General features: G+C 48.8%; 4 protein-coding genes across 4 annotated transcripts; 2 read left to right on the top strand and 2 right to left on the bottom strand.

The window, feature by feature from the left end:
* Window positions 1-630: 630 nt before the first annotated feature.
* Window positions 631-2,188, top strand: N7469_004807 (uncharacterized protein; the record flags this gene model as incomplete). The annotated part of the gene is made up of 3 exons (XM_056643727.1): window positions 631-1,025; window positions 1,101-1,416; window positions 1,463-2,188. 3 exons carry the CDS (start codon window positions 631-633, stop codon window positions 2,186-2,188), a joined length of 1,437 nt encoding a protein of 478 aa, XP_056503139.1.
* A 791-nt stretch (window positions 2,189-2,979) lies between these two features.
* On the top strand, window positions 2,980-5,795 carry N7469_004806 (Zn(II)2Cys6 transcription factor; the record flags this gene model as incomplete). The annotated part of the gene is made up of 3 exons (XM_056643726.1): window positions 2,980-3,356; window positions 3,457-3,568; window positions 3,630-5,795. 3 exons carry the CDS (start codon window positions 2,980-2,982, stop codon window positions 5,793-5,795), a joined length of 2,655 nt encoding a protein of 884 aa, XP_056503138.1.
* Window positions 5,796-6,655: 860 nt separating this feature from the next.
* On the bottom strand, window positions 6,656-9,934 carry N7469_004805 (uncharacterized protein; the record flags this gene model as incomplete). The annotated part of the gene is made up of 1 exon (XM_056643725.1): window positions 6,656-9,934. The coding sequence occupies one exon, from the start codon at window positions 9,932-9,934 to the stop codon at window positions 6,656-6,658; it is 3,279 nt and encodes a 1,092-aa protein (XP_056503137.1).
* A 546-nt stretch (window positions 9,935-10,480) lies between these two features.
* On the bottom strand, window positions 10,481-11,346 carry N7469_004804 (uncharacterized protein; the record flags this gene model as incomplete). The annotated part of the gene is made up of 2 exons (XM_056643724.1): window positions 10,481-11,197; window positions 11,266-11,346. The coding sequence occupies 2 exons, from the start codon at window positions 11,344-11,346 to the stop codon at window positions 10,481-10,483; spliced, it is 798 nt and encodes a 265-aa protein (XP_056503136.1).
* Window positions 11,347-12,318: the final 972 nt, after the last annotated feature.

Raw genomic sequence — 12,318 nt, 5'->3', positions numbered from 1 at the left:
CAGAGAACTTGGCTGAATAGAGGTAGATGGAGCTGTGGCGATATGGAGCAGAACATTCCAAGGAGAAAAAAAGAAGAAACCCAAGACAAACAGAAATCGAGCTGTAGAGTTTACCAGCCAATCATGATCGATTTAATTCCGATGGCTGTATTTTATTACCATGAATTACATACTCTATACCATTTTAGTACCAGCCAAAAAAAAAAATCGACGAAAAAAGGGCGAAAAAAATCGAGGCTCCACTCGAATCTTTTCCCAGCGAGAAAGCGCAGAAAGTCGAGTGAGTGAGAGCTTCGTCGCATCTTCAACCCTTTCCTCTCTTCCCTCTTCAACCCTTTCCTCTCTTCCCTCTTCTTCCTCTTCCCATCCTCTATTTTTTACTCCCTTTTCCCTCTTCCCTCTCCTCCCCCTTTTTTCCAGATTTTACTTTTTTCCCTCCCATAATTTTTATCATCTGTTTTTTATTTTATTTTATTATACTTTATTATTATTTGAGTTTTGTTGGTTACTTTGGGTTGTCTTTATTATTTGGTCTTTTTTATCTGGTCCTTCCTTTATTCCCTTTTACACTCTTTGTTCTCCAACTTTCTCCCACCCAACCCCAAAACCACCCCTCCTCCCTCCGACATCATGCCGTACAATACTCGTCGCAAATCTCTATCCCTTCCATCATTAGGCATTCATCTCCCAAATTCGTCTCGTCGGTCACCTTCCCTTTCAAAAGGTGCTCATGCGCCAGAGGATTTGCCTCCCGCGAAGAAAGTGAAGCGATCGCATACTTCTTTATCTCCCGAGCCGTTATCCGAGAGGAATTCCGCCTTGCGCGCCAGTCGGAATGGTTTATTTGAGCACACTCCTCCTCCCTCACCCTTGGACGGTGGAGTTGCGCCAAAGATTGATACAGAAGGCATTAATGATGATATCGTCGTCGCTGTCATTGATCAACTGGAGAAGACGGGTAATCGCCCTCATCTCGTGAAAGAGTTGGCCGCGATTCTAGTTGCGCTGAACGCGACTGTTGCCAAGTATGTTCATTTTCCTCTCTTTGATTCACTTTGAAAAAAAAAAAAGAAGCTCGTATACTAACGCGTGTATTTTAGTTCCGCCAATCCCGCTGCCCTCCTCTCCTCGCGCCTGGCTGCCTATATGAAACGCCAGTGGACGGCTCTTGCACCTTGCCCCATGGCCAAGGAACTCATTAATATTCATCCACGTAAAGTGTACTATTATTTGACGACTTTCCCTCGTCAGCCTATCCCGGAACCTTCCGACGAGCTGGTCTCGAGCGTCGACGGCAAACACATCACGCCCAGCGTCTCGAGTCTGGATCAGGATGAAGAAGATATGATCGCTCGCCAACGGAGTCCCAGTCCGGAGGTTGATCTGTCTTCGCCTGACTTTGAAGAGGAGGGGCCCGTCGACCTGGATGATGCGGCCCGCCGGGGAACCCCCCTCGGATCAGTTCCCAGACCCAACCAGCCACACTCGCCTCATGCACTCGCACCGTGCGGCCTCCCCGCCCCTGGAGGGCGACGAGAAGGAGTTCACGCAGACGGCTAGTGCTGTGCGGGAACGCGCGTCGGAAGAGAAGGCAAGCCGTCAAGATTCTGCCGAACGCGGTCTATCGGTTCTTTCCGAGAGCCTCAGCAATCTGGATGAAAATATGAGTGTTTCCGAGTCTGCCGTGAATGGCGGATCTATCTCACCTTCACTCCAGAATGATCGTATGTCTGAGGAGGAATATAGCGATTACTTCTCTCATATGACGGCTGCCGATCAAGATTCCCAGGATCTCGACGAGGCCGCTGCTGTTGCTCTGTTTGGCACCTCTCCGTCTCCCTCGCTCACCTCTGTCGCATCATCGGTCTCGTCTGGCACGAGTGCTCTCACCGACGCGGCAGATGAGCGGACCGAGTCACTCCCGGCTGCTCCACAGATCAGTCTTCCGGCCGACCCGGATGCCGTCCCTGTCTCAACCCTCAAGCGATCTCTTGATATGCTTAACAGCGGCCTTCCGGATGTCGATCTGAAGATGTCCGATCTGACCGAGTCGCACGAGAAGCTCAGTCTGGGTCCTCGGGCCATGGCCTCCATGACTCCCGAGCCTATCCTGGATTCTTGGAGAGAGCTGCAGAATCCGGAGACCGTAGAGGTTGATGAGCTCGATGAGATGTTTGGCGAAATCTAAGCTTTCGTTGCATCTCTCCCTCGCTCGGTCTCCCCTCTTCCTCTCATCCCTTCCTCTTCATGCTCCTATATATTCCCAACTTCTGTCGCTCTCTCTCCACTCTTTCGGTCGGCTCTACCTTGTCGACTGACATCATTTATACCCTTTGATCTAACCATCTCCCATCATCTACCTCCCTTGACCGTGTACATGTCGGCTTTTATCTTCCCGTCATGATTTTTACTCCATCTCTCCTGCTAATTCATCTTCCTGTATATATACATTTGTTGATTTTTTTTCTACTTTTATGGTCTCGCCCTGGATGGGTAGAAGGGAGGGGAAAGATATGGGATTGGAAAATGTGCTGTTTTATCATTTATCCTCACGTCATTTTTTTTACGTGCTGGGCTTGTTTTCCATTGTGAAAAGAAGAAGCGAAAAGCGATAGTCTCCAAAATGTATTGAAATGTTTCGACATGCATTTAGCCATGGAACCTTTTGACCAATCAGCTGTCACATAGACCCACAATGACTAAGCTGTCTCCATCCTCCCAGTTCTGCCTGCTCCCCGCCACATCTTGGAATCGTCTTATCGCATGTCCTTCATCGTCCTAACCATATCATTCTGCATGAAAACTTTGCTATACGGTATACAAAGATACACTGTCCAGATGTATTCCATGTCGCCTTAAAACATCACCTCAGTCCCGAGTGACTCCCTGCTCGGTTGTTCAACATCGCATATCAGCCGTATCGGGATCCCCCTCCATTCTTTCTCGATTTCGAAAATCTCCCTTCAACACCCCGCAACAATGACGACGGACGACCAGATTCCTAATCAATCGATCGAGGGACTCTCCGCCCAGAAAGAACTCCCAACTGAACCGATCGACCACAATACACCCATCGCGATACCCAGACCGGCATCTGTCACCGATTCCGCCTCGACCTTGAAACTTGCTAAACTCGGCTCGAATAGTCGGACCGATTCTGCGGGCCCCGCTAAAGTCGCCATCCCTCGTTCGCGATCTGGTATTGCCCCTCGCTATGGCCGTCGAGTCCCGCGCGCCTGTGAATCTTGCAGATCGCGCAAGTCTAAGTGCAGTGGCGATACTCCTGTTTGTCGACAATGCCGGGAACTGCGCATATCGTGTCAGTATCCGGTAGGATGGAAGGAGAAGACAAAAAAGTAAGTGGTTCATATGAGGGCACATAGACATACTCGTTTTTCTGTCCTCACTTAGCCTCCCATGATGAGATGGATTTTGTTTCCTGATACAACTATCTAGGCAAGTCGAATGGCTCTCTGAGAAAGCGGTTGACTATGAGAATTTGTTGAAGGACTTGGGAAGCTACGTTGAGACGAAAACAGCGGATCGTATCAAAGCTTTGCTGGACAAGGTTTGTAACTTTGGAGGCTCGAGATTTTGGGTTGTTCATCAGTGATCTAACATCTTCGCAGTATGGTAACGAAAACGAATCTTCCTCTAACGCTAGTGCACCATCACATTCCGTCACCCCACAAGATGACATTGGAGACGCCGACGACTTGAGCTCCCCCTCATCTATTGGCTCGCTCGAGGCTATTGATCGCGTGGAAGAGGATCTCAATCGAACCGAACACTCGCGAGCTACCGGATTCATGGGCAAAAATTCAGAGATCACTTGGATGCAAAGGCTTCAACGAGAGGCGGAAAATCGGTCTAAAGGGATGGCGGGGTCCTTGGAGCCAGGACAAAGCAAACGTCAGGACGATGATCTTGCCCTGCATGCTGTCAACTATCATTTAGACGATATGGACATTTCTGTTCCCCAACCGGTGGATGTCTACGCCATGCCACCTCGTGAATTGGCAGACAAGTTGTTCGATGACTACCTACGAACGGTGCATCCATTCTTCCCAATCATCAACCGCCCGCTCTTTTGTTCTCAGTACCGAACTTTCTTCGACAGTCACGCCCAACCCGGTGATAAATGGCTGGCAATTTTGAATATGATTTTCGCTATCGCAGCCAAGCACGCACACCTGATCGAAGCACCCTGGAAAGGCGAGGAAAGGGATCATCTGTTGTACTTGACCCGAGCCAGGATACTAAGTATGAACGGAGATATCTTGTTCAGCCATCCAGATCTTCAACAAGTTCAAGTCGAGGGTCTCATTGCTTTCTACCTCTTGGCTTCGGACCAGATCAACAGGGCATGGAGAATTTCCGCTCTAGCAGTGCGGTCTGCTATTACTCTTGGTATCAACATGAAGAACTCGAGTCCGACAACGCCGAATATCTCCAAAGAGGCTCGTTATCGAGTTTGGTGGTGTTTGTATACCTTCGAGCATATGCTAGGTATAATGACGGGTCGGGCAACATGCATCTTGGATGGAATTTGCACCACACCCCTACCGCTCCCTTTCGAAGAAGACCAATTGCAGGAGCCCGGGCCAGCGGAACTACTTAACAACTCACACCTTCGGGATGACAGAATCAATAAAGTCATGGCCAGTGCGTGGGTTCGACATATGCCACTCAACCCAACCGGTGGCAAGGATGCTACTCACAAGTCTAGAGAGCAAGACAGAGACAACTCCTGGGTGAAGAGTCTTGAGCCCAATTCTGGCCTTTGTCATCTCTACTACTGTGACTTGTCTGTCGTTACACAGGAGATTGTGAATAAAGTATATTCAACAGACTGTGTGATGGTACCATGGAGGCACATTGAGAACCGCATTGGTGAATTGCGATCTCGAATTGATCTATGGTATAGAAGCATCCCATCTACCCTTGACTTCGAGCAAAAGACAGACGATGGCCCCGAACGACTTCGCTACAAGCTTGCCCTAGCTTTACACTTCTACAGTGCTCGAATTACTTTAGGTCGTCCATGTCTCTGCCGACGTGATGCACGACAAAAGAATCCAGCAGATAGGTCTACCTTCAGCCATGAAATGGCCGTGGTCACTCTAGAATCAGCCATGTCAATGCTTGAGCTTATTCCAGATGAACCAAACGCCGTTCAACTCTTTGAAGCCGCGCCTTGGTGGTGTGTTCTCCACTATATCATGCAAGCCTCCACAGTCCTCCTACTTGAGCTTTCATTCGGCAGCGTTCACATGCCAGAAGCCGAACAAAGGTTCATCGAGTTAGCCAAAAAGTCCGTCCGCTGGCTCTACGCCATGTCCGAACACAGTGTTGCTTCCAGACGAGCCTGGCAACTCTGTGATATCGGTCTGCGCCGTCTCGCAACCGGCATGGGCTTCGATACATCCGACGTACCATCAAACGCCTACCAACCCGCCCCAACATCCACCCTCGAGTCTACAGATAGCACCCATCAAAACAACTTCTCGACCGAAATGAATAACGGAAATATGTGGGGTCCTTATCTGGAAGACCTCTCACTCACCAATCATCTAAGCCAACCCTACCAGCTTGGAGGTGAAAATTATAATTATCCTGCTTTCTCAAATATCCCCGACTCAGATCCCATGAATTCTGTCTCAACGGATGGTCAAATCGCGGATGATCTGTATTTCCCTTATGACCCTATAAGTGGTGAATTCATCCGGTCATTCTTCCCTCACAACAACGATGATAATCGATGGGACAGAGCTGATGGAAATGATGTTGTCTAAAAGGCAAAAAGTATCATGATTTATCAACGTCAAATCATCCTCTCTATTTTCTTTCATTCTTATCTTCTGAGCCGATATCATTAACCTATTATTGTCTTTCTTCTCTTCAGAGTCTGGTTGCTAATTTCCATCTCTTCTTATCTTGTTTTCTTTCCCTCTTCATTATTGAACTCGTTCTTGATCATTGGATACTTGTTTAACAAGTTTACCGTGTAACCTTTGAACTTTTTCTATCTTCTGTCCTTTTTGAACATCTATGTCTGCTCTACTATCCTATCATGATTTCTACTTATTCAAATGCCCGCACTCTTGACCAATCATTCGTCAAAGCGGTGGAATTAAAAAGGCGCGCTACTATAAATTGGGAGGTCATGGATGTGCTGGTCTTGATATATAAAGGGGAATTTCGAATGGCGTTGGTTGATTCGTGTTTGTTTCTTCTCTGTTCTTGTTGGTCATGATTATTTGTTCGGGGGGAATCTTCACCGGATATCTGAGATCTCGATGTCACGCTTTTGGTTTTTTTTTTATCTCAATGTTAGGCTGGCCTTACATTCAAACCTATTCTATTTGTACTACTATTACTCGTCGTACAGCAGTGTACCTGTAGTTGAAGGCTTGTAGTAAATATACTATTGGGTATTCTAGTTTGATTCCACTTGGATCTCTATTATGCAAAGAAACTAAAAACATTGGGTAGTGGTACATGATGACCAGATGCGGAAGGGTATATGTATGTCCGGTCAAGTTGACAAAGATATAATGTACAAAAGCTAGCCTCAAATAAAACGGAGACAGCAGTAATCTGCCTTAGCAGGCTCAACGCCGAGATGACCTAGACGAAAATCTCATTTCAACTTTCAAAACTTCGTCGAAGTTTCTCCCTGAAATTCATTTTGCGAAGTATTGTTCGGCTCTCCTGGATTGCGCGTGTTCCGGTGAACTTTCGAGACTTTGTTCTTGCGAGCCAACAGCGATTGCATCCATGACTTGTCTTGAGCTTGTTTGACGTGGCTAGGAGGGGAGAAGGATTCATTACTGAGTGCACCGCGGAACCGCATGAGTGCTAAGTATCCTGGTATCTCCAGCTCAATTGCCCACTCTTCCATGTTTTCCTGGAGAAACTTTCCCACGCAGAAGTCAAGAAGGGCCTCTGCATCTGTTGCAGGTGGAATGACACTTTGACTGGACTCAGACTTGTGAATTGGTGCCTGGGCCTGATTTTGATGGGAGGATTTGAGGAATGAACGTGGCGAGACAAGCGGAGACGCCCGCGTTGATGAAGATGGAAGGACGGAAGACATTTTCTGCCGGGTTTGCGTCGCTTGAGTCTGGGCCCGTTCAAGCTCATACTCCCTATAAGCAGCCTGTGCGAGAATTCGATAGGTGTTCAAGTCTGGGATGACCAACTTGCTTTGCGCATGTTCATGCCATGTAGCGTTGAAGTTGCGGTCTCCGGAAGTTTCGTAATGTTTTCGCTCAGTAGCCATTGGCAATCTGATGACACCACCAGATTTTGTACGCAGTTGATCGGGGGTGGGTGTATTGAGACACCATTCATCGAATAGCCGTTTACCTGCCTTACTGCCGTAATTATCTACGACTGCAGATAAGAGACTCTGGAAAGAGTTCGGGGGAATCTGGAAGGTCTTGTCACGAGACAAGGACTTTCCGATGCCGGCATTTTTGAGAATATTATAAATCGGACCAGGAACCACCTCGAAGAACGGCCAAAGGCGTCGAAGTACTATCCGCTGGAAGTCACTCACGCGCTCACTCTGACTTGGAGATGTGGAAAATTCTCCTCGGAAGAGGCGCGTGAAAATGTCAATCGCTTTGGCGAGGCTTTCTTGGTCCTTTTTTGGGGATTGAAGCCCGCTGGCCAGTTTACGCTGTATAGATGCATCCAGTGTGATGATCTTGGCTGCTAATGTGGTGATGTTGCTAAAACCCCAGGACTTCGCCCTGTAGTCGCGAAGGTAGTTGAATGTTAAAAGTGCTCGGTCCCAAGATTCCACTGATATGTGTAAGTTGATCACGGCTTTGAGAGTGTTGGTGGTAAGTGGTGTGCCAAGGGAAGAAACAACTCTGTCAGAAAGTTCTTTATTTTGTGTCGCAGCTGCAAAGCGAAGTATCGACGGTGCAATGGCTTGGTCACCATAGGAGGACTGTGAAATTGCGGGCCCATCGATATCGTCGTTGAAGAGAAGCCAGTTTCCAAAATCAAATGCTCGACAAGCGGTAATTAGATCGAGCAGATCGGCCATCACCACATTTTGAATTTGTGGAAGAGAAGATTGGGCCATACTCGGATCAGGTTGTCGAGACTGAAAGAAGGCGGTATTTGGGCTTTCATATTGGTTGAACTTTTCCAAGAACGCTCTGATGTGATATGACTTGCTTGCATCTACAACCTTTTGTAGCCATTCATATCCGGAAAATGCAGCACCTGCTTGTTTTTTGCGGGCAGAAAGTCTGATGCTCTGTTGGATGAGTCCAGACATGGCAGCTGTTTCATCGTATATTTGTGCTCTCGTGATCTCATTGAGTCGTTCGTCTGTAGGAATCGGTTCTCCACCCCAGGGTGGAACGACATTTTGAGTGGATCGTAGGAGCTTCGCAAAGGCTATTGGGTCATTTTCGGGGAGAAAACCGCCGGAATTAAGCATCCGATTGAAGTTCCAATTCGTCGATCTGTTGGTTAATCTGGGTTCCCCTTTGGTCTTCTTTGTATCAGACTCTAGGAGGTTCTGGGCAGATGCCGAAAGGGTCAACAATTCCTCAGCAGACATCCCGGTGGTCCCAACGGAAACGAAAGATTTGTTGTACAGCATGTCCCTTAAAGATGCAACAACTTGTGTGCTGATGGTCCGCCGACCCAGACCATTGAATGGGGGCCGTTCGCGACCTTTGTATATCACAGGGGGTTTGTCACTTTCTGGATCTCGCCAAGACTCTTCCGTACTGATATCAGTTTGACGGACCACGTCAAGAGCACGCACCAGAGGCTCCCAGCTCGCAACTTTCCACGCATGATCGTCATTTCGTGTGGCCATGTCTCTTAACAAAAGAGCGCCTTGTTTAGAAAATCCATGCTCGACGCAGCACCATAAGATCAATTCTAACCAGATCTCCGGGCCAAGTTCCCGAAATCCCACATTGAACGGAAGGAACGGTGGCTCCTCTCCAGCTTCAGTAGCGGAATTTGCAAGTGAAGATTCATGCTCGAGCCACGCGGCATCTGAAAGAACAGTCATAATATGGCTCGACAAGAGATTCAAGCCGGGGGGTCTGAAAGTGATTTGATCGGGGTCTGCAGGATGATACTGGTATACGTTGTCGGATATCAGGCCCAGATGGTGCAAACGAGCAAGAGTACGAAACACACAAGACATCGCGAGTTTGCGATCACTTGGAGACCTATCTGCGGCTGCCAATACCAGTGATCCGAGGTGTAATAATACTGAGCCTAGTAGCCTGTCCGCAAAGCTTTCCACCGCAGGGCGTCTCGTGGTGACATTGAGATCGAGATGGGACGCAGGCATCTTTATATTTGCAATTTGGGCTGCTGAGAGTCGCTCATATGATATATCATCCAAAGTCATATTAGAACCTTTCAGGGACCACTCAAGATCTGCGGCAGCATTCTTGAGCTTTGTGTAGGGAGCAAGTATTTCGTAAGTGTCAATCAACTCGCTGAGTAGCGTGTTCACGGTTGACCATTGCCCTAGCTCAAATCCCATATGCGCCAGGAGATTCATGCCCCTGAAGCTCTTCGCCAGCCACAAATAGCTCATCAGAGCATGGCCACGGTTGAGATCATCGACATGTTGGAAGAGGGTCTTGGTTGAGCCAGTTGGGGTCGCAGATTGCTGCGTCTGCTGTGGCGGCTTCAAACATGACACTAGAAATGGTATCCAAGCATCTGGGTTGCGATTCTTCAGACTGATAGGTGAATCCGCTAGATCGGTGTAATTGCAGACGAGCTTGTACTCTTCCAGCGTCAGTCTGCGTTTATTCGTGGAGGCGTATCGCGCATGAACACAGGACAGTGAAGGGTATGAAGACACGAGGGGACGAGGAGTACAAGGCCCACGGCCAAGTCGAAGAAGACGGCCGGGGCGCTGGGACCTTATCATGACACGGCGGCGAGCCTGAAAGGCGCGAGCGGATGAATCTCGAAGTTTGTGGGCGTAAATATGGCGTGGCGCATATCGATTCGATTAGGAGTTTCGCATGATTGGGCGGTGGGGTTCAGATCACTTCCGGATTTTGCTCTGAGAACAAAATTATCCAAATCCACCTCCAATGTCGACCGGAAATAATAGTTGGATGGTCGTCGAGCAGAAAGAGTCCGGCGGAAATTTGGTGCTCGATAGATTAGTCAGCGATCAATGGAGTAGCCAATGAGAGCGCGCATATTTACTTCGACCTTTCCTCGCGTGTTTTGAAGAGAAAGCAATAAAAGAATTCATTGAAAACAGCAAAGTGCTCTTAGTAAGAGCATATTCAGGATATAGAGGGGAGGCCCTGGAGTCTCTATGCCTAGTTCAAGCCAAACTATGGCCAAATTCATCAATTTAAAGTCTTATAGAACATTTACCTAGCTATACCAGGGCCTTGGATCTTCTCGGTATAAAGATTCTAGAGGACACTCCGAGTGATTGCTTGATTTGCGAGATTGACTACTTTTTTTTGCTTTGGAGCTGAGCCAGCAGCCATAGGCATACATAATCTAATCTATATGTTGAAGGCAGTGAGAATGCCACAAACGAGCACAAATAGCCCATGGGAGATCTAAGCCTGTATGGGACGGATCTGGCGAGCGTGGAAGCGTTTGAAGCCTTGACCATTTCCTTGGTTTCCGCCTTCACCCTCATACTGGCCCTGGCCGCCAAAGCTAGGGACAGAGGATCCAGTAGGGGCAGGGGAGAGGCGCTGCCGAAGCTAGATTGGCCTTCAAAGCCACCGCCAGGGAATCCAGAGGGAACGCCGGAGGGGGCGCCAGAGGGGGCGCCAGAGGAAGCAGCAGTAGGGACAGGGGCTTCACCACCATTACCCTGGCCTTCTCCCTCACCACTCTCTCCGCCAATGAGGCTGACACCTCCCTCGAAGCTGCTAGCTCCACCGCTGGGCTGAGGTCCGCCGGTAGGAAGGCTGCCCGAAGGAGCCTCACCACCGCCGTGGCCATGGTGGCCATGGTGACCACCGAATCCGCCGCTGGGGGCAGCACCACCTCCGAAGCCACCACTAGGAGCAGCACCTCCACCAAATCCACCACTTGGGACAGCACCGCCGAAGCCACCGCTGGGGAAGGTTCCAGTAGGCAAAGTGCCGGTAGGCTCAACACCGCCAGAAGGCTGAGCAGTAGGAGTGGCCTCCAGTCGATTGTTGCCGACTAACTATAGAAGAGATTAGCATCCGTGTGAATAAGGATGGCTCGTAAATAGATATCAGTGTGAGCACGTACAGCGGCGGGCAGGTTCCAGGCCACGGCATTGGGAGCCATGTAGAGGATGGTGGTGAGACCGAGAACAATGTTGAACTTCATCTTGATATAGAGTTTTTAGAGTCTAACGAGGGACAAGAATCGGAATGAAAATATATGTTAAAAAGAATGAATGGCTGAAGTCACTCAGTAACAAGAGTTTCTCAAGTTGGTAGAAAAGAAAGTAAGCGCACAGCACTGTGATCAAAAGGAATTCCCATGGTGATTGCAAGAGTCTTTATAGAGGGATTCCCCTATGTCCTTACAGAGCCTTGACATTTGTGACATGACATCTGAGACGGGACATGATGTCTATCTGGCGGAATTCCCGAGCACAATGACTCAATTCCGCCACTAGACAGAACCAAGACATCCAGACGGGGATTTTGGCGTTGGGAACTATAGAGATTAGAATAAAGTAAAGTGGTTTCAAAGAGTCCAATCCTCGACGCATCTGTCGAATCTAGCGACGATCGAGAGCGACGATGGTCCAGCCATACCAGTGTCTCCTGCGCATTGGTGCAATCAGAAGAAGCCGACGCAGGGGTCAACCGGAAAACAAAGGGTGATGCATCAGGGTTTCTGAAGTAGATGGCGCGACAGGCGGCATTCAAGTTGCTGGGACGCTTGCTGGTGCTAGGCGAATGCGTTAATCCGAGAGAGGAGGAAAAGCTGAAACGTGTGTTGGTCTCCACAGAAGCTTACACGTCGTCCCGTCGATCAACCTGCCATCTGCTTCAGATTGAGCAATGGCGTCGAATACCGGCTTAACGCGGAGGTTTTATTGGATGATACGAGGGCGCAATTGTGGTGAGCACGCTTAATGCTGATGCGAGAGTTGATGTCTCCCGGATCAGCCTTAGTATGAGCCCTAATTCGGCGCGTGTCAAACTACGGCGACACCAGCTATACGACTGATATGGGAAAAAGGGCTGAATCTAGAGAGAAAAAAGAGCGAAAAGATCAGAAGAGAAACGCCACAGGTCTCAGGCTAATGACCTGCAACAACTTTGGCCCGCAAGGCATTGCGCGTCC

This window comes from Penicillium citrinum, assembly GCF_028827155.1.
Source record: "Penicillium citrinum strain IBT 23319 chromosome Unknown utg000003l:1.0-4596430.0:1.0-4598250.0, whole genome shotgun sequence".
Lineage (NCBI taxonomy): Eukaryota > Fungi > Ascomycota > Eurotiomycetes > Eurotiales > Aspergillaceae > Penicillium > Penicillium citrinum.
The sequence above is the reverse complement of the archived record's forward strand: the minus strand, read 5'-3'. Positions and strand labels throughout refer to the sequence as shown.